The following is a 21,038-nucleotide window of genomic DNA, read 5'->3' as shown; positions in this document are numbered from 1 at the left end:
TAAATCTTTAAAAAGAAAAAAAAAAAAAGAAATCACCATCCAACAAGGGTTCACCAAGCGTATCTCCAGCTCATCCAGTGCTCAACTCTGACACGGGGGCCGCACTCCCGCCTCAGCCAGGGGTCTCGGGTGTGGGGGTCCACCAGGGGCACCACGGAACTGCAGTGGCCAGCCTACTTACCGCCCGCAGAGCTCCCCAGCGGTCCAGAGCTGCATGTGCTGAGCAAGGGGTCGGAGAGGCGGCTGCCCAGGGCGCTGGGCGAGGTTGGTGTGGAGGCAGGGGAGCAGGAAAGTGATGGGACGCCCCGCTCTGCCAAGATGGTGGAGCCTGCACAGGGGGAAGGAGGGACGCATGAGCCACTGAGGGGCCCACCGGGAGAAAGCGTGACTCTCTGCCCCTCCTAGAGGGTCCCAGGAGAGAAAGGGCTGACACAGCACCACCACACAGCCCAGCCACTGGGCGGGCTCAGGGCAGGATTCCAGAAAGAGGCCCACTGCCCTGCCCCAGCTCTCGGTTCCCACCCACAAACTGGAAGGCCACTTCATGCGCTGGTGTTACTGCATCAGCAGTGTCCAAACGAGCCCCTGCCTGGAATCCCACCTCTACCCTTCCTACGCACCCTCACCTTCGAGGTTTCCCATGCCAGCGAACAAAGACCCCCTCCTCCCGCCTGGCATGGCCCTTCCAGCCCTAGCCTGACCCTCTGGGTCCAGGCCCCGTGCTCCCTCTGTCACTTCCCCCCGGGTATCACCCACCGTCTCAACTACAATGGCACCTTTCGGGTGCCCTTCAGCATCTCCCAAGCTCATTCTGTGCCACATTCTCTCCTTCCTTCCCTCCCTCTTCCTCTCCTCACCTCCCTCTTTTCTTCCTAGCCCTCACCCCCGCCACTCCTCCCTTCAACAAGGTACCAGGTGCCTACCAGGTACCATCCACTGTGTAAACATAACCCTGAGAACAAGACCAACAGAGCCTTTGCCCCCAAAGAGCTAACTGTCCAGGGAGCCCCTTGGGACTGTCCTCAAACCCCCTCCTCTGGGCAACTTTGACTACCCCCCAAAACCACATTATTTAGCACTGACAAGGCACACACACCACATACATGGGACTAAACTACCACAAAGCTGGGGTATTATTTGTTCTTTGCCCAGGTATGCAGCTTTGTTTCCCCAGGTGATGAGCTTCCTGAGAGCAGGAAATCGTATTCACCTGTGACTCTCCCAAGGCTCTAACATACACCCCTACACATAAATGCTCCCTGAGATCCTTTTATCATCACGTGTTCTAAGTCAATAGTCACTGTTTCCAAGGATATGCATTAGATAGCCACATGGGTTTTCTCTGGCGTTAATAGTTTTCAAGTTAACTAGCCTCTTCTTTCAGAAATTCACACCTCCTAGTTTTCTTGCCTTATTGCACTGGCTAGCATTTTCAGAACAACTGTAAGGCATCCCCCTATCATGTTCCTGACTTTAATGAGAATGTTCCTCATATTTTGTCATTAAGTATGAAACTTAGTGATCGTTTTGGAGTAAAGGAAAGATCCTTCCATTCTTAGTTCATGTAGGCCTTTCACAAAGCACAGCACTCCTCTGTAAATAATTACCCTTCACACACTATTCACTGGTTTGTTTTTCCTTTGCAGTCCACAGGATCCCCAAACACCAATCTGCTGACTCAGATGCCCAGTTCTCTTACAGCCCAGGTGCACTCTGTTTGGCATACACTGTTTAGCATGTATCTGGATGATTACTCTTAAACACCCACATTGGCCCACTTACCTCTCAGGACATTTAAGTCCTGATTTTTTGGTAAGCTCCTCCTGTGTCTAGTAAGCCTCTCTGGGAAACGGGAATCTCAGTGGAAAGCTACTTATCTAAGATGGTGCTGAGGCAGGATAGTGCCCTCCCCTTATACAATTCCCCTCATCTGAGGAGCAGTGTCTCCCAGTGAGTGTAGCCAAGTAGTTTTGTTATTTTGTTTACCTCAGCCTGATTTTTTTTTTCTTCACCCCAGTCCGATTTCTTTTTATCCCATCCTAAATTTTCACCCCAACTTCTTTCCTTCCTGATTTCTTTCCATTCCTTCCCAATTTATCTTCCCTCAATAATAACTGCTTAGTATCTTGCCTCATTTAATTCCTTTTCAGATTTTTTGGTTCACTCTGTCTTCATTTGGTCTTTTTCCAGAGTAGGAAGTCCCCGCTTATTTTATCTGATTTCACAAACTCCAACATAGAATCACCAACAACAGCATTACACACGTAAATACACATGCATTTAGTTACTCACGTGTGCCTATACACAGACATACCAATTTTAGAGCATAACACACATTCACTTGCATACACACATTACCCTGTCTACAAGCCTCCTGGGGTGAGGTCTAGGATGGGGCTATGAAGCCCAGAGGTCTCCAAACTTGCCTAAGCAAACCTATTTAAAGAATTCAGAGGGGTGCCTAGGTAGCTCAGTCGGTTAAGCCTTCAACTCTTGATTTCAGCTCAGGTGTCATGAGATCACGAGATCAAGCCCTGCATCAGGAGCCTCCTTGGGATTCTCTCTCTCCCCCACCCCCTCTGCTTTCTCGCTCTCTAAAAATTAAAATCTTAAAAAAAAAAAAAAATTCAGATGCCCAGGACTTAGCCAACATCTACAGAATCAAAACCTCTGCAGGTGGGATTCAAAGATATGTACCAGGTCCTCCTAATGAATTTAATGGAACTAGCCCAATCTACCGCAGCTGGTTAGGAGGCCCACTCTTGTAAAGCATGAATACCTGTACATTCTGGGGAGACAGAGGTCCCTGGAGATGCTTTATGGAAAAAAAAATTAGTTTAGAAAAAGCTGTACATTGGGGCAACTGGATGGCTCAGCTGTTGGGCGTCTGCGCCGTTGGGCATCTGCGCTGTTGGGTGTCTGCCTTCAGTACAGGTCATGATACCGGGGTCCTGGGATAGAGCCCTGTGTTGGGCTCCCTGCTCAGTGGGAAGCCTGCTTCTCCCTCACCCTCCCCCTGCCTGTGTTCCCTCTCTCACAGTCTCTCTCACTGTCAAATAAATAAAATCTTAAAAAGAAAAAAAAAAAAAAGCTATACTTGATAACCACCACTGCCCGCCTCATTATTAAAGATTCACACTGCAGGGGCACCTGGGTGGCTCAGTGGGTTAACGCCTCTGCCTTCGGCTTGGGTCATGATCCCGATGTCCTAGGATCGAGCCCCACGTCGGACTCTCTGCTTAGCCGGGAGCCTGCTTCCTCCTCTCTCTCTGCCTGCCTCTCTGCCTACTTGTGATCTCTCTCTGTCAAATAAATAAATAAAATTAAAAAAAAAAAAAGATTCACACTGCATACTAAAGGCTCTGAGAAGTTCTGCAGTAAAGAATCCCCAACTTTTTCCTCACAGAACACTATGAGAAACAACTTTCACAAGTCCACATCCACCAGTCCATTCAAACTCTGTTCATTCAAACCCAGGAAATAACGGCCCAGACCTCTGCAACCCCATTTCCTCCAAGGCCCTCTGCTCGGATTCCCCACAGGTTCCCAACCCAGGCACCACAAGGCACAAACACCTGGCTTCGGCCATACCAAACTCTTTCCTCTCTAGACATGCTGCCGCCCTTAGGAGGCAGAGGCTTTAATTCCCATTTTGGAGAGATGGAAACTGAGCCTCAGAACGTTAACTGCTGGTGGAAACCTTTTTTTTCTCATTTTTAAGTGGCCACTGAGTTGTTTATGTACCTGTGGGGACATGGCTTAATCAGATTCTGGGAGTGAAACTCAGGGATCCACACTTTTCTGCCCGCCCCCAGGATGCGGCTGGTGAGACTGAAGGACAAGGTCCAGAGAGAGGCCACCAGAACTCATTTCGGTGCCTGTGACTTGGTGGCAAGACAGCGCGAGGCAGCGGGGCGCGGCGGATTCGTCCCCTACTCCTTCCCCGGATGGGCCCTGTCCTCCAGGAAAGGGCACGGTCGCTGGGGCTGTCGGAGGGGCCCTCGGGGGAGGCACTCACCGAGGATGCGGATCTGCGTGACGGCTCCGTGCAGGCCGAAGAGCATCCACAGCGGCTGCGTGGCGTCCACGCACAGCTGCATGCCCGCCGCGGCGCCGTTGTGGCTGAGGTGCAGCTCGCCGTCGGCGTTGACCACCAGGCCCAGGATGTCGCCGCTGTGCAGGGGCCCGGGCACGCGGCACACGGCCCAGAACTCCTTGCGGTCCGCCAGGGCCTCGGGGCTGAAGGGCAGGTCCGCGGGCCGCAGCGTGCCGGGGTCGCACGTGGTGACGCCGAAGGAGAGCGCCCCGGGCCGCGCGCCGCTCGAGCGCGTGACCTTGATGAAGATGGTCTCGGCCACGCGCACGGGCCTGCTGGTGAAGACGAGCGCGCGCTCGTCGCGCCCGTGCTCCAGGCGCGCCACGGTCTGCTCGTCCAGGATCCGCACGTGCGCCCCGGCGCGCAGCGCATGGAAGCGCAGGTCGCCGTCGAGCTGTGCGGGCAGCGCGCGGCTGTGCTGCGAGTTGAGCGAGTTCTGCGGGATGGGGCAGCCGGCGGCCGGCGCGGCCTCGTCGCCCTCGGCGCCCGGCACGTTGAGGTCGCACAGGCTCACGGAGAGGCGCGCCTCGTCGGCGTCGCGCCGCAGGGACGGCCGCCGCAGGGCGGTGAAGGAGCGCGGCCGCAGGCAGTCCGGGAGCACCAACTCGCTGTCTGCGGCCGGGGAGGGGGAGAGACAGGGCGACTGTCACGCGGGCCCAGCAGTCCCCTCCTCCCCCACCCCATCACCTGCGCGCTTCCTGCGGCCAGCCTTTCCAGTCTGCACCGTGAAACGGCACTGTGAACAGCGTGGAAGAGGCTTGTGGCGGAGGCTCAACTGCAGGTCGGGGAAACAAAGTCACGAAGACCTCTATTTGTTTAAGAAAAGGATGGGGGCTGGAAGGAGGAGCACCAGATTAAAAAACATTCCTTCTACATGCCACGCTTATAAAAGTTTTTTTGTTTTTTTGTTTTTTAATGAATTTAACTCCCTTTTGATCCCCTGCAGCTAGACAGCAGTAAATATTGCTGAATGCACTGCGGACATCCTACTCCCTTCCCCAGAAAACCTCTTTGCATAAATTGTCTCATCTTACCCTAACAATTACTTCTTGAGTTATCATTGCGCAGAAGGACACTGAGGCTGTGAAAACTTAAGTAAATTTATCCGGGATTTCCTTTTGAGAGTGACTTAACTAGAAATCAACCTCTTTCTCTTTTTAATCATACAAGCAAGATAGACTATTTTGTAGGAGAGGCAGATGAGCAAAAAGAAAAAATAATCACCTCTCAGCCCACCATCTGGGAAAAAATATTCTTTAATATTTGGGTGAGGACCTTCCAGCTTTTTTCCCCCATTATATTCCTGTTACTTTTTCTAATACAAAAATCAAATCATGCTATATAGACTCCAGTAGTTTTTAACCTTTTATGGGTAACAAATCCCTTTGAAAATGTGATAACTTTGACCTGTGTCCTCAGAAGAACACATATTCTTCCTACATTCTGTGGATAACTTCAGGACATCTGTGAATCCCATAAAGCCATCCATGGGCATGGACTCCAGGCTAAGAACCCTGCTATACAGATTTCCTTTTCAAAACTAGCTCTTCCACTATGTCCTGAACACCTTTTCATGCCAATAACCATGTTTCCAACACCATATTTTTTTTAATGGCTGTGTTATGTCCTACTTTATGGAGTCCTATCATTTATAATAAAAGTCATCATGCATGATAAATTACCCCTGCATTTCATCCTTAAAACATCCCATGGAAGTGTTCCCATTATGGAGATAAAGCTCAGAGATGTGACGTGACAGCCACCAAGTGACAGATCCGAGAATGAAGCAAGGTCTGTCCAACTCCCCATATCACATTCTTGGATTTCAGGCCCTCCTTCTTTATTGAACCTGCACCCCCTCTGTGGGAGTCATAGTCCTCAGATTTGGCTAGTGCCACTGTAGACCACATCACGGGCCAATCCCTCCCTGGGAGCCTTTTCTCTGAGCCTCCCCAAGGGAGGATCTGTGCTTTCTCTCTAGGACCTGGATAAGGATGGCTGGGGTGCTGGATTTGAAAGCACATCTTGGAGGACTGGACTAATATGGGCAGCTAAGGCCAGAATTCAGCTCCAGCTAAATCTAGAGACCGTCTCTAAAGCCTCCTTGTTTTTGTTCTCCCCCTGCACCTTTCAGGAACAGTGTTGTTTGGGCCGCAGCAAGAGAGGGTGTTGTCCACCACTGCCCCCACCCCCTCCCCGACCCCCCACCGCCGCCTGCCTGGAGAAGCCTCTTGGGGCCTGGCTGGTTGGGATTCCCAGCATCGTGCTTGGCAAGAAGGAGGGAGCCAACCGGAAAATGCGATTATTCCAGGGAATTGACTCTGTGACAGCGATGGTGCAGAGAGGCTGGGGGCTGCAGAGAGGCAGAGGCAAGGTGGCCCGAATAGGAGGGGGAGGCCTGAGAGACGGTTGTGGGGACCTGGGACAGGCTGTAGGCTGACTGGGGGCCCCGGAGAACAGCCGCTGCTCCCCATACCTTAGGCATTGCGGGCGCTGGCCCTAGACAACTCCAGTGTTGGAGATGGAGAGGAAGGGACAAGGGCAGCAGGGTGACAAGAAAACAAAAGGCTCAGAGATGCCAGCCAGAGCCTATAGGAAGGAGACTGTCACAGGCCTCGCACACACACGTATCCCCACACTCCCCTCCCCACCTCACCCCACCCCGCACACTCAGGACACTCAGTCCAGGGCTCATGGAGCTGGGCAGACCGTCAGCACAGGCTTCTGAATGGGGCTGGATGTGTGCTCCCCAAGCTCTGCCCCTTCAGGGGTCCTTCTGTACTTAAATGTGGCTGCTACTGGGCTTCTCAGGCAACCCGAGCCACTGCTGAGCTCCTCTAAGCAAGCAGTTCCTTCTCTTAGACTGAAATCTAGCTCCTTGTATCCAAGGATCTCTTGGATAGATTTACTTAACATCTCAGGTTCAGTGTTCCTCTGTGCCAGTACTACCTCTGGGGTAGTCCCGTGGAGAAAACACTCCCCTCAGGGAATACTCAGACCCACCACACACCTTCCCACTGCTTAGACAATGAGCAGAACCAGACTCAGTGCTCCAGATGTTCCCTGACCCGCCCAAGGCACAGTGTGGCCACCGCCTCCCTTGATATTTGTGCTAGACTTCTCATAATGTAACCTAAGGGTATTTGGGGTTTTTTAGTAACCCGAATCCATATACTGGTAGGCAGGACAGAAGCATAGTTAATTAAGTGTCAGGATTTTGAAGTCATTAGCCGAGGTTCAAATCCTAGCTGCATCATTTTCTGTCCATAGCACCTTAGATAAATAGCTTAACCTCTCTAGGCCTCTCTTCTTCAGCCGTGAAGTCGGCATTCACTGAGGTATATAACATCTGTACTCTAACACCCGGCTCAGCACGGATGCAGTGAAGTCCAAATGCAGTAAGCTACAGAGGGCCCCTAGCAGGTCACCTTGAGGGCACCTTGTAGTCACGAGGTAAGTATGAGCCACTGTTATGGTTTACCCGCCCCAGGGCTCCAAAGAGAGTGCATGAGCTCTGGGGTGATACAGGCCTGGGTTGAAATGTCCAAGCCAGCACTTGAGCCACCTTGCCTCCCAGCCCCAGGTCACTCAGCTAGAGAACGGGGGGAATCACAACTGTATTGCGATGATGACATGGGGGTCAGAGGTAGGGCGGGCAGCCCCTGCGACTGAGGTACTTGACAACTTCAGGTACCAGTGCCTACTCAGGTCGTCTGCCAACCACAGTCAGGTTCCCCCGCAGCAGGCAATGAGCGTTCGGCACTGGACTGTAGGACTTCACATGGGTCATGAATGGCATCCTTGACTGAGGACCAGGAAGGAGAAGCTACAAAGCGGGGATGAGAGGGGAAAGAAGAGAAGGCAGGAGGAACAGCAGGGGTTAGGGAGACAGGAGGAGGGGCAGGAAAATGACCCTTTCAGCCTTGCTTGAAATCTTGGAGGAGTCAGGCGGAAAGGTACAGGAGATGCTGGGAAACAGCTAAAAATGGAATCCCCGGAGCCAGTGCCCAGCCCAAGTCTGTCTTCTCTCCCAGCCAGGCTGCCCCTCGGGGTCGGAAGCAGCTACAGGCTGCTGGCCATCTCCAAAATAAGCATCCCCTCAGTGTGCCCAGCTGTGCCTGAAATAGATGACACTGGAGACGGAGCAGCTGGGCAGGGCGCCCTCCTCAGAAGGGCCAGCGAAGGTCAGAGCTGACTGAAAGCCAGGGAAGGGGCCAGGCCCCCAAAACCACAGGAGAGTGACCTGGGGCCAGGCTTAGCCCAGGGTCCCCGCTTGGAGACAGGGCAGAGGGCAACCTGTCACCCCAAGGATGGGCTGGCCCATTCAGAAGCAACAAGTTCTACCCCCCGGGCCAGGGACACATGGCTGCCCACCTTGGAGGTGTTTATGTCGGGGCCCGGAGCAGGGAGCGGCGCAAGGCCACAGGAGATGCTGCTCGGCTGGCAACCCTCTCAGTGTCCCGGCTTTCATCTTTCGGGCAGGAATTTGTCAGTCTTCAGCTCCTGCAGAATCTGGCGCCTGGCGGGGCGGGAGAGGGAGTGGCGATCCTTTGCGCCAGGGAGGAAATAACCAGGCCCCACAAGGCCAGTGAGGCCAGGGCCAGGGTTTCCTCCCCTCCAGGTGGCACTCAGGTCACCCACTCACTGACCTGCTGTGTGCCCAGGCCTAGGCAGTGGGTAAAGAGAAGAGAAGCCAGCACCTGGGCCCCAAGGAGCCAGTCGGATGTGGGAGGATCAAAGCTTGGAGGCGTGAAAATATTTGAATATAATTTCCTTACAAAATTCTTAGTGTCTCCAGAGGAAATCTATTTCTCTCTGCCAAGCTCTCACCCAGCCTTGCCTAGAATGTCCCCAGGAACAAGAAGCTCACCACATCCCAAGGCTATCTGTCCCCCTTCTCTGAACAACTACAGCTGTTAGGAAAGCTGTCCTTGCATGGATCCAGAAGTGTCCCCCATCCACTCCTTGGCTCCCCCTGAGCCTTCTCTTCTTTAGGATAAATACCCTTTTTAAGATAATGCTCTCCAACCGAGGCTGGGGTGCCCTTCCCGTTTCACAGTGAGTCTGAGACAGCCTCTTGGAAGAAACAAGATTTGTCCTGGGCCCTGAAGAACAAGAGAGTTCAGAGTGACGGACAGAAGCGAGGAGCGCTCAGTGGGAAAACGGCGCTAGCAAATGCCTGGAGAACAATCTGAGGCCAGTGAGGAGAAAGGGAGAGGAGGAGAGGAGGGGCCAGACTGAGGGCACTGGGGCCAGCTCTGGCAAGGGACCCACTGGACCCACAAGCTGCCAGCAGTGCAGGGCAACCAAGATAGGGCCAGGGCACTGGTGCCAGGGCCCTCAGGGCCAGGCAAGGGACTCCTTCAAAGCAGGGCCGCCCATCAGCCCCAGAGTCTTGTTTGTTTAGATTCCCACCTCCCCAGCCCTGGCTCATCTTTAACCAGGGGTCGGCCCGAGGCAGCAGGCTGGCTGGTGGGCGGGCATCTGCCAGCCCCTGTTTGGAAGGTGGTGCTGGCCCATTTCCTGTCTCCATAAACATCCTCCTGTTGGTCAGCACCCAGCACGGGGCAAGGGAAGGAGCCCCAAGGGCAGGAACATGGCTTGGATGGGTAAGGGGTTTCTCTACCCCTCTGGGCAGCACCCTGAAACCCACACCTGCCTCCACCCTCTCCATATACACCCAACCGCAGGAAAGCTAGGAGAAACAAATATTTTGTGAGGCTCATGGAAGGAAGGGTAGAATGTCCCAGAAACACTTGGAGTGTTTCTCTAAGATTCATGGACAGAGAATCTTAGACATATAGATTCTGACTCATCTGGTTTAGTGGTTCTCAAACTTTTTTTTTTTAAAGCAGTGAAATCCTTTTGTCCAACAGAACCAAAATCTCTGGTTCAAGTCTAAGAGGAGGTCACAGAGCCCTGCCAACTCAGCTGCCTCAAAGATGCCTCTGGAACCCCAGTGTCCCAAGGAACTCAGCTGGAGAACCATAGATCTTGTTCCAAGAAACAATTTAGAGAGCATGGTTTGAATTTCACCCACATACAGGGACTTGGTTTCAAGGCTTCCCGCTCTAAGGAGAGGACTGGTTTGTGAGTTGTCTATTTGGTGGGGTTTTTAAGTTAAGTATCCCTTTCTAACCTACAAACGATAGCCGTCGCCATTTGTGTAAACACTCTTCCACATCCTTGAGCCTCACAGACTCTCCGAGAGGTAAATGGCACATGTCTAATTATGTCCAAACAACAGACGGGGTGGTTGGGCCACAGAGAAGCTGGAAGGCTTGCTCACAGCTAGTGAGTGGCCATGTCAAGTCTTGGCTCAGCTCTCCTGCTTCTGAAATGTGGGCTTTGTCTCCAGTCCTGAAAGGTCCCAGCTTCTCTGCTACACACCCCCTGGCCCTGGGACCCCCTGGTCTCTCCAAAGTGCCTCAAAACTGTATCTTGGGCCAAAGAGATTGTAGGTGGAAAATCTGAAACTGCCATTTCTGGGTATTAGAAATAGTCTAATATTGCCAATCATATAAGATCGCACTTTTCATATATTCATTCTGGTTTAAAACAAAAAAACAAAAAGCCAGAGTGCACTGTGAACAAAAGAACGAGACAAAGCCCTCAGGAGCCTTCAGGGAACTGTGAGGCAGACAGACTCACTGCTGAATCAGGGTGCTGGGCACCCCCAACTTCCCCAGCCAACACTGCTAGGGCTCTGGTGGCCTATCTGTGCCCGACATGTGCTGCTGATCCCTGACATCCTGAGCTCTCATGAGCTCCACCCTGGAAGATGGAGAGTGGCCAACTCCCCACCCCTGGGAGATACCCAGACTTAGCAGGGGGACCAGGTGGACTCACATTTAGAGAAGCTAGGAAGTGAAACAGCCCACCTTCCTGGGCCCAAGGCCCAGTTCTCCTGAGCTGTGTGACCCTGGGCAAGTTATCAGATCTCTCTGAGCCTCTGTTGCCATATCTGCAAAATGGGCACAATAATAACATTCCTTACAAAACATATGAAGGGCTTATGATGTCTTCTTAAAAAGCAGGACAGTACATGATGCAGAACTGCTGGTACCACCGAGACCTCCACGTGCCTCGGGTGGTCAGGCGCAGGAAAGGTCGTCGGAACAGGGGAGATCAGGGCTTCCTGGTGGAGGGGAGGGCTTGGTGATGAGCCCTGATAGGATCAGCAGAATTGAGGGTGAGCAGAGAGAAGTGGAAGGAAAAGTCCCTGAAGCAGGAGGAACAATAAAATTTTGTTTTAATCAAGAAGAAAAGAAAACTAGCAAAGAGGAAGAAATCGCCATCAGCATCCTCCGCTCTTTCCTGCATCCCGAGATTCGCTTGACTTCCTTAAACTAATATTTGCCTCTCAGCCCCTGGCAGCCACAGCTGAAGGTAAATATTGGTTTAGTCCAGGAAATGGAAGCCCCAGATGACAGTGTGGTCCTCTGTTGCCCAGTACGGTCACACTCTTTGTGCCGCCCAGCTGATGAGCACCCTGAATGGGAGACCTAACCCAAGGCCGTATCTCCAGAGAGGGCCCAGCCTCTCGCTGCAGGGAAGCCAGGCTGGCTCGGCTGGCCACAGACCAGCCCAAGAGCAGCCTGCCCCTCCGAAAGCTCCCCTGCCTGAGCATCTCTGTACATCTCCATCCTCAGTAGGCAGGTGTTACCAGGACCTGGGAGCCTCTGCCTCAGCTGGCTGAAGCAGAACGCCATGAGCTCTTGGGAGCCCCCTAATGCCCTCCTGAGCTCAGCCACTACCGTTTGGACGTGGTGATATCTTCTCACACTGACCTTACGCCCAGATCAGCCTGGAAGATAGGAATTCCAGGCCCAGCCTGACTTCTGACTAGCTGGGAGAATTTGGGCAGGCCCTCTCCCATCTCTGGGCCACAGCTCCTCCTTTTGAAAGACTTGACAGCACGGAAGCCACCAAATTTTCTGCTTTCACGGCTCTCCTTTGACACACGCGCCTACCCCCTTCTCTACAAGTCACCTCTTCGCTTCGCTCCCTCCCCCAAAGGCTCTGTTCCCCGATGGCTAATTCCCCACCTCTGAGCCTAAGCACACCCCTCCTGTCTGGCCTCAGCTGTTCCTCCCCAACCAGGCCTTTTTTTTTACCTTATGTGGTTCCTGACTCGAAACTCATCTCCTACAGAAAGTCCTGGATTACTCCCCACCTGTACCACCCCTGTGCCACACAGTTTTACTCTTCAGCCACATTTCCCTGAAGAACTGGATTTAGGTCACCTCAGAGCAGTTAGATGATGACCCTTAAAATAAACACTCTTCAAGGAGAGGGGCTGGATTTTCAACTCTTGCGTCTCCCCTGCCCTCCCCACCCTGCACAGTACGTGGGCTGTAGGGGGCCCACAGGGGATCAGGAGACCCTACACTTGAAGTCTGGGTCCACCAGCTTTCTGCCAGGACCCACAGAGCTGCTCTTCCTGAGCCAACATTTCTGAGAAGAGCAGGGAGACCTTGAAAAACTGGGATAGGAGCTTATCTCTCTAAGTATTAATCACCCCATAAAACTTGTGTTTATTTGCTTGCTGGCAGGTCCCTCTTCTTGGAGGTAGGAAGCTGTTATTCTTGGAAATCCCAGCCCAGGCTTGGGCCAGGGCACCCCGAGGCCAGAGGTGATCTCCTGAACTCCAGCATGTCGGGAGCCTGGAAGGCATGAGGCAGGCCTGCAGAGGCCGTGGTGGGGGCACCGGTGGGCCTGGCTTCAGTTCAGGCAGTGGGGGGTGGGATGGCGTGCCCGCCTGGAATGGTCACTGAGAGACAGACCCCAGCCCCTGTCTGCACTCTGTCAGGGGAGACAACCCATCTGTCCGTGGCCTGATTTGCAGATCTGCTGGGTGCCAGGGGCCCCAAGATATCTCTGATCTGAAGAGCAGGTATGGGCCAGGTAGGGTTTGGAGAGTTTGGGCCGTAGATCCCACAGACAGACAGGAATGGAGGGGGCAGACCTAGCAGGAAGTCCCTAAAGATGAGACACTGGTTTGGTGGGCAATCGCCTCAGGAAAGAAAGCCCGTCTTCAGAGCTGCCAAGGCAGAGAGCAACCTCTCAGGAGATGGAGAAACTCAAAACTGGCTGAGGAGGGAGCACAGGGAAAGCCAGAGGCACTGGAGGGATCCGGGCCAGCTGTGGGGAGTTGGGAGGGGTGGTAAGCATTGAGGAGGATGGGGAAGGAGACTGACCCCAGGACTATATAGGGCAGAAGGCGGACCCTAGAGGGGAGGCCACCGAATGAGGGTATAGAGCAGCGTGCCAACCTCTGAAGAGATCTTGGATCTCTTCTGTTTTTACACCAAAAAATATGAGTTTAGGAAGAACAAAACAAAGAGATATTTTAATCTGCTAATTGAATTCAGGGACCAACATCAGTGTTTGAAAATGCCCAGGGATTACTGTGATTTACAGCTCGGACAGGAATCTGCTGGGACTTCAGGCTTACCCAAGGTGCCCAGAGGAGCCTGCTGGGAGATCCAGGTGCAATTGAAAAAACTTCCTGAAAACCCATTTAGAGCCTAAGAGGGGTAATAGGGCCAGGCCCGGGGAGACTGCCTGGGCTGTGTCCCAAGGTGGGGCCCATCAGATCACTCTCCAGGTCACTCTCTGGGCCCCAGAGGTTTGGAAGCCCCATCTCACCTAGCATGTCCCCTTCACCATCTCCTCCCTACCCTTCCCGGACCTTCTAGACCCCACCTAAGCCCCCTTCTCCAAGAAGCCTTCCTGGACTCCATCCTCCCTCACTGACCTCAGCCTCCTCTGATTTACTGCCTCCCTCCATACCTAACCTGCTGGAGGTTTACTGGGGAAGGTACTGCAAAACACCCAGTTCAAATCCCAGCCCCACCACATTCCTACACAGGTAAGCCAAGCGTTCCATGGGTCTTAATTTTCTCCCTGACAAATGGGAATGAAAAAACACTCTGTCCAGGGCCAGCTGCTGAGGTTAAATGAGATAGCTGGATGGAAACCATCTCAACAGATGGAAAGGATCCTATGACCACAGCTCTAAACAATTTACTGTCTTCTCGTGGGTTATGCCCTGATGGTGTCTGGAGCGCTTGTTTTTCTCTCTGATTTTCCAGTGAGGCTGGGCTATCTGTGAGGGAGACTGGGTCTACCTCACTCCCCACCACTTCCCTTCATCTAACAAGCTACCTGCCCTCCCCACCACACTCCCCTACTGAGCATCCAAATAATCCTTGGTGTCTTTCACACACCAGACACAAGGTTCTACTCTGGAAAGAAATCGTGGTAAGACATGGTTTCACCCTGAAAGCCTTCCCCATCTTGGGAAAGACCTATGGATGGGCCAGAAAGTTCAGCCGATGCCTCAGTGCTGAGAGAATCCCAGGCACCATGTGGTGGGACCCAAGAAGCAGAGAAGAGAGCTCACTCTGGAAGGCTTCATGGAGGAGGTAGCTCTTGAGCCAGACCTTAATGCCAGAGTGGGATTTTTTATTTCTGGGGACTGTAGGAAAAGGCATTCTTTGCTAGGAAAGGGAAAAGCAAGAATGCTGCCCCTACTGCCTTTACCCCTGTCCCAACAAGACTGTAACTTTTTTTTAGAGATGAGACACTTCTGTCTCCCACATGTACCCCCCCACCCCTGCCCGGCCCAGGGGCTAAGTCATAGTATTCACAACCTCTTCACAGATGAGAAGTCTGAGACTCAGACAGAAGTGTCCAGGCTGGAACATAAACTCAGGCTCCAGAAGTCCACTGCCTGGAAGCGTGAGGCCCTAAGGACACGAGAGCAGCCGAGGGTGTTCACTTAAACTTGGGTTAAGCTTCGCCCTCCCCAGGATGGATGGGGAAGACTGACGGTCAGTGCCTACCTCCAGTGTGTCAGCTGCTTCCTGTAACTTGGCTCGTTAAGCCTCCAAAAGAACCCTGAAAACAATTTACTATTACTTACCCCTATTTCACAGATAAGGAAACTGAGGCCCTGCAGCTAGTACAGGGTGAGGCCCGAAGCCGACCTGGGGCAGAACCAATACTCTTTCCGCCTCCAGCAGGAGCACCCACTGCACAGAGCAAGAAGAGAGCAGCTCGTTGTCGGGCAGCCTGGGCTCCTTCTTCACTTACTAAGACCTGGAAGGGCTTGCTTTCGGGCTCTTAACTTGTCCACGTGAATGTGTACTTTTATGGAGTTGAAAAACAGAAAGTACCCAAACTATTAATTAATAAAAACAGACTGCTGATGCTTGGAAGTCAACAGAAATGCTTCTGACAATTACTCATTTGTTTTTACTTTCACTGCCTTTTTTACTCAAATGAAGGTGTTTTGAAAAGAGCTTCACTGTTCCTTGGCTCTGAAGCCAGAAAGGAACGAAAGGGGAAAGAAAAAAAAAAGGTTTTCCATTGCATCCATGATCCATGGCGTTTTTGTCCACAGAGATGGAGGCAGGGCTGGGAGCTGGGACAAGCAAGCACAGGCCGGGCACTGACTGTGCTGGGCGCTTTATTGACAGCCTCTTGAGTTTCCCTTCATTGCCCCACAAACCCATTTCATAGATGGGAAAGCTGAGGCTTCTGCTGGCTCTGCCTGGAGACACAGCCGTTTTGCCCGTGAGCTGATGTATGTTCAGAGTCAGCATGTGCACAAGGGAGCAAGATGAGAGCGATCCTAGACCAGGAGTCAGGTGACCTGGATTCTAGTCCCAACTCAGCCACCAGCTCAGCGTGGGACCCTAGGAAACCTGAAACTCTCCAAGGCCCCTTCCAGCCCCGGAACCTTGGGGTAATGGGCGCCCTCGCCAGGAAGCCTGGCTCCTTAGCACCCCAGGCTGCCCTCTGCTATTCTTCCTTGCCTGATTGCTGCCCTCAGTAGGGAGGCCCTACTCACCCTGAGCACCCAGGAGCCCCCAGAAAAGTCTTAGCCACCCCAGTGCCCTCTGCTCTCCCTGCTTACCCCATTCACTCCCATCCCTGCAAGAAGCACTGGGACGGGGTTGGGCCTCCTGGAGGGCTGCACAGCCCAGGGGCCAGGGGCTCACTTGGAACTGAGTGCTGGCTGCCCCGCTCAGCTGCGGCGCCTCTGGCCAATGACTCAACCTCCCTGAGCTTGGGCCTCGTCTCCTCAGACCACACTAAGAGTCTGCCTCCCAGGGTGGGTACGAGCCCAGCAGCAACGAAGTGCTTGACACACAGCAAGTCCTAGCTCAGCTGTGGGGTCGATGATTAATATTCATGACTTCTTGGAGGCGGAGGGTCTCTGAGGCTGGTTTCTGATGAGGGTTATATGCTGCTCAAAAGCACCACCTGAGGGGCCTTGGAGGGCAGGAATCCCACCCCGGAGCCTCTTGCCCCAGCTGTGGGCACGAAGGATGGGTGAGTTCTGCAGGACACAGGAAGGCTCCCTGAGCTGTCCCCGTGCCCACGTGGCCCTGGGGCTCTGCCAGTGGGGGAGAGGTCCGCATGCCAGAGGAACCCGAGCAGCGTCACACCCCAGCACCTCGGAGGCACGGGGAGCGGGCACTCACCAAGCAGCTGGACGCCCCGTGTGAGGCCGTAGACATCCACCAGGGCCCAAAGCGGGTCGGCCGTGCGGACCCCGTTGAAGAAGAGCATGGCAGCTGAGTCGTTGATGCGGTAGAATACGCGGCCCTTCTTGTCCACCCAGAAAGCGATGATGTTGCCCTCGTTGGCAAACTCCTCGGGCAGCGCCTTGGCCCAGAAGCCGCTCTGGGACACCAGGTCGGGGCAGGCGTACTTGGGCAGCGAGTCAGGGTGGATGCGGGACGGGTCCTTGCTCGTGAAGCCCAGCCGCAGCGCCCCGCTCCAGCAGCACTGCTTCTTGGTGATCTGGACGGGAAAAGAAACCCTCAGAGGGCGGCCCCTGCCGGGCCCAGCCTCTCTAGCACCCACCAGGGCCCAATGGGGAGGGAGTGGGTCCTTCCCAGTGGACCACCTGGGGTGGACTCCCCTGCGAGGAGTGGGGGGTTCACGCCTCCCTGCTGGCCTCCTCTCTCTTCTCTGGGAACCTTCCCACAGGCTGGTGACAGCTCATGGAGGTCCCCATGGCCACACCCCTCCCCCACTCCCGCTCTGTCCCACAGGGAAGGTTGAGGAAGGAGGAGTAAGAGGGTCCAGCACGAGGAAGGTGAGGAAGAGCGCGAGTGGCAGCACAGAGGACGAGAAGGGCGGGGTGCAGCGGGAGCGGGAGGCATTGCTGGTCCCCCGGATGCGCCGAGAGCAGAGAGGGAAGCCCCACCTTCAGCCTGACTTGCTCGTAGATGAGGACCGGGCGGTTGCTGAAGGTGATGGCATTGCAGAAGCTGGCCTGCCTCTTGACGGCCTTGTGGCTGAGGTCCATGAGGATCTGGGAGCCCTTGGTGTGTGGGTGGAAGAGCAGTGGTGTGGCTGGGAGCCCCCCGCCAGGTGGTCCCGGAGCACAGTGCTCCTGCTTGTGGTGGCGTCGGTGAGAGGTGACAGGGAAGGGGCCCCCGATGGAGTCTGCAAAGGAATGAGCTACGATGACGAGGCTGTGGCAGAGACCCCTGAAGCAGCAGAGGGCTGGGCACAAGCAGAAGTTGCTCATGGCCCAGGACAGCCACCATCACTGAAACTCACCCGCCAGCACCTTTGGCCACCATCTCTTGCCACAGCCCCCTTCGCCACCTACCACTGTGTAGTATCCATCACCATCAGCCCTGGTCCTCTGCCTGTCTCCCACCACCGACTACAAGCTACTGCTACTCACCAATACTTCTCGCCATCTACCCTCCACCACCCACCTTTGTGATAAACCAGCATTTATTACCAACATCCACCACCATGCCCTGCCACTCCCCACCACCATCATTTTATTTTATTCAACCAATATTCATTACAGACCTACTTAATACCAAGCCCTGCCCTAGGAACGGGGCATACAGGCAGGAAACACACATGGACCTTTCTCAAGAAGACAACAGCCCAGGAAAGGAAATAGGACATACGCAGGAATCACGATAAAAATGGCCGACAGTGATTAATGCCGAAAGGATGGAACGGCAGGTCACTTCTCAGGAAGGTCTCCTGGAGGAGGGGAGGAGGAGGAGGAGAGGGCATGGAGCTGGACTGACAAGGCTAGGCTGCAGTGCACATGTGACCTTGGAGCTGCCCTTGGAGACCAGCAGAGTAGCTGGGCTCCAGAACCACGCCCATGGCTGCCCTCCGTCAGGGCCACCCCTCCCCACCTCAGGCAGCCCTCCGGCTTCATACCACCCACACCCGCCACAGGTGGGCCTCAGCACCCAGGCTTCCTGATGGAACTCAGATTGGCCTCAAGAACCTCTGGCCGCGAGGCATGCCACTTCCTCCTGCTGATCGCTCTACCGCACCCCAAAATGGGACAGAGGAAAGGATGGGGCGTGGTCCAGGGGAAGGCACGTTACAGGCATGTGGGGTTGGTGTCCAGGAGACAGGGCAGCGATTAGAAGGAACGTGGAGGAGGTGGCAGGTAGCTTGTATCAGTCACTCACTGGCTGTGTAACCTTAGGGATGTCACTTCCCTGCTCCAGCATAATGGGTAGCTGGAGCTCTAAGACATGTCTCAGCAGCACCGGAAGTATTAACGCAGTCTTGGCAGTTGGGGACAAGGAGAGATGTTCATTTCTTCCCCAAGATCTGTATCCTGTCCATGAGGAAGGGCAGCCCTGCCCTGTGTCATCAACTTGAGGAAAGAGAGACATGGAAGGTGGGAAGATGGGGTGGGGGGCGTAGGAAGCCACAGAATGGGACAGAAGCCTTCTGGGAGGTGTCAAAGTTTGGTTCCTCCAAGGCAGAGATTTAATAATGTAAGAAGCTCAATCAGCATCAGGCCTTCTCAGAGGTCTTCCACTCCCTAAAGAGGAGGAGAGGTGTCCAGGAAGGAGAGGAAGACAGGAAGGGAGGAGAGAAGGAGAGAGCAATATCCTGAGCTAGGAAGACCCTGACTTCGGTCCAGGCCATATTTGTATCACTTTGCATCGCTTTGCATCTTTGCTTCCTTCTTCCCAAAGGGCCCCAGACACCAGCGTCCATGGTCCATGGCCAGCCAGACATCCTGCGCGTGTGAGGCGGGGCTGGAACAAGGAGGAGTTCCTCTTGTTCCCACTAAGAGAAGAGACTAGAATCACATGACAGTGCTCAAGGCCTTTAAAGCCACCAAGCAGTGAAGGTTGGAACTGCTCAGAGGTGACCCAGTCAGTCTGGGAAGGATACCTGGAAGAGGTTGGGTGGCCCCTAGAGATAGTACAGTGTAAGGGAGGTCATTCCAGGGAAGGGGGCTGTTGGGATGAAGGACAAAGAGTGGCCACAGGAAACCTACAGGTGCCCTGTCTGGAAGTGGTATCCTTTGGGATAGGCCAGCCTCAGGCACCGCTTGACTGCTGGTTTCAAAAAATACCAGCTGGGGAAAGGGATTAGAGATTGTGGTACAGGTATACAATGGAATATTACTTACCAGAGAACAGGGAATGGACTACTGATATGAGAGGCAACATGGATGAATTTCAAAATAATTATGCTGAGTGATATAAACCCATTTTTAAGAAATAGGCAAACACAATCCATGGAGTAACTGTAGGGCTTCTATTCCTTTCGAAACAGAAACCTATACCCCGTCCCATTTGTCCCGATCTGAGAAATGCACACTAAGGGCTAGTGATAACACATAGCCTGGAGGTCACCTGGGTGGGGGAGGGGGAGGGATTGCAAGGGGCACAAGGGAATGTCTGGGATGATTGATATGTTCACCCTCTGGATCGTGGTGATGATCTCATGGGTGTATACGTATGTAACCCCCCCAATTGTACACTCTGAACGTATGTCAATACAACTTACAACTCAATAAAGCAGGTTGTTAAACCTGTTGAGCCCAGCAGTTGATCACAGCCTCTCCCACAGGGCGACTCTCCAGCCTCCACTCAGGTCCCATGGACCAACCACAAGACCTCAGCTTCCTTCAAAATGCTCCCTCTCCTTCCCACCCATCCTGGGTGGGGTCCTAGGGTTCTGCAAAAAGACCCAGAAAACACTGACTCTGGGCAGATACGGTGGAGACACCCAGGTCCAGAGATCCAGGCCCTGGGAGGACCATATCCCTGGGCCTCCCTTCCACCGGAGGACTTTGGGTGGGCAAGGGTGGCACAGGACCAGCTACCCTGGCTGACAGCAAGACGGATGGAGAAGGAAGGTGAGGGAAACCCTGGTCCCTGGGACACAATGAGCACCCAGACGGGTGACCTCACATACAACTATGGGTACATGAAGGTACTCCAGACCCTAGGAGACAGAGACTTATTTCTTCCCTAATCCCTTGGGTCAGGAATCACACGTTTACACACGTACCGTGCACACACACATATTCATGTCCACAGGGATGTATGAAACGGCACGTGTAGGACACAGGTCCAAGCACCCATGGACCACATACCTCTAGTAATATGGACAGCCGCGGGCCAGGCCCTGAACGGGGAGTTGATGTTCACCCACCGGTTTCAGCCTTAAGGCAAACTCTAACTGGAGAGAGGGATATCACTAGCCCATATGACTGATGAAGGCCCTGAGCCTCAGAGACACTGAGTGGCTTGCCCCTGGTCACCCAACTGCCACAGAGAGCCTCCAGCGGCCGAACGCAGGCAGTCCCACGGTGAGGCCTGTGGCTTCGCCATGAAGCCCCAACAGCCACAGGGGTTCTGTGTGCTGGACACATTCTTTTAAAAGCATATTAAATTATACTCGCGACTGGTAAAATATGGGGGGAAATGTTTGTCCATGTGCCACGCAGAACCATTTTGAGTAGCACACTCGGGGAGACCCGGCATTCTGCTAGGCTGCTTTCATGATACACGTGTGTAGGCCGCCAAGACAGAAACACAAACCATGTTGCCTGCATGGCCCTCCTACACGGCTGGATATAAAATGTGGCATGTGCCCACAAGGCACCCCGCTCTGCATTCAC

The 21,038-nt window shown here is 53.8% G+C and overlaps 1 protein-coding gene across 2 annotated transcripts in view; it reads right to left on the bottom strand.

Moving 5' to 3' along the window:
• Positions 1-21,038, bottom strand: part of NEURL1 (neuralized E3 ubiquitin protein ligase 1) — a 78,800-nt gene that overhangs the window by 2,976 nt on the left and 54,786 nt on the right. For both annotated transcript variants that reach the window (XM_059398490.1, XM_059398492.1), the window contains exons 2-5: positions 17,325-17,566; positions 16,594-16,915; positions 4,019-4,708; positions 182-328 (exon numbers count right to left, since the gene is read on the bottom strand). In XM_059398490.1, the coding sequence (XP_059254473.1) occupies positions 182-328; positions 4,019-4,708; positions 16,594-16,915; positions 17,325-17,566 (1,401 nt within the window). The remainder of the gene's footprint in view (positions 1-181; positions 329-4,018; positions 4,709-16,593; positions 16,916-17,324; positions 17,567-21,038) is intronic.

Source organism: Mustela nigripes, chromosome 4 (genome assembly GCF_022355385.1).
Source record: "Mustela nigripes isolate SB6536 chromosome 4, MUSNIG.SB6536, whole genome shotgun sequence".
Lineage (NCBI taxonomy): Eukaryota > Metazoa > Chordata > Mammalia > Carnivora > Mustelidae > Mustela > Mustela nigripes.
This window is presented reverse-complemented; position numbering and strand designations above follow the sequence as displayed.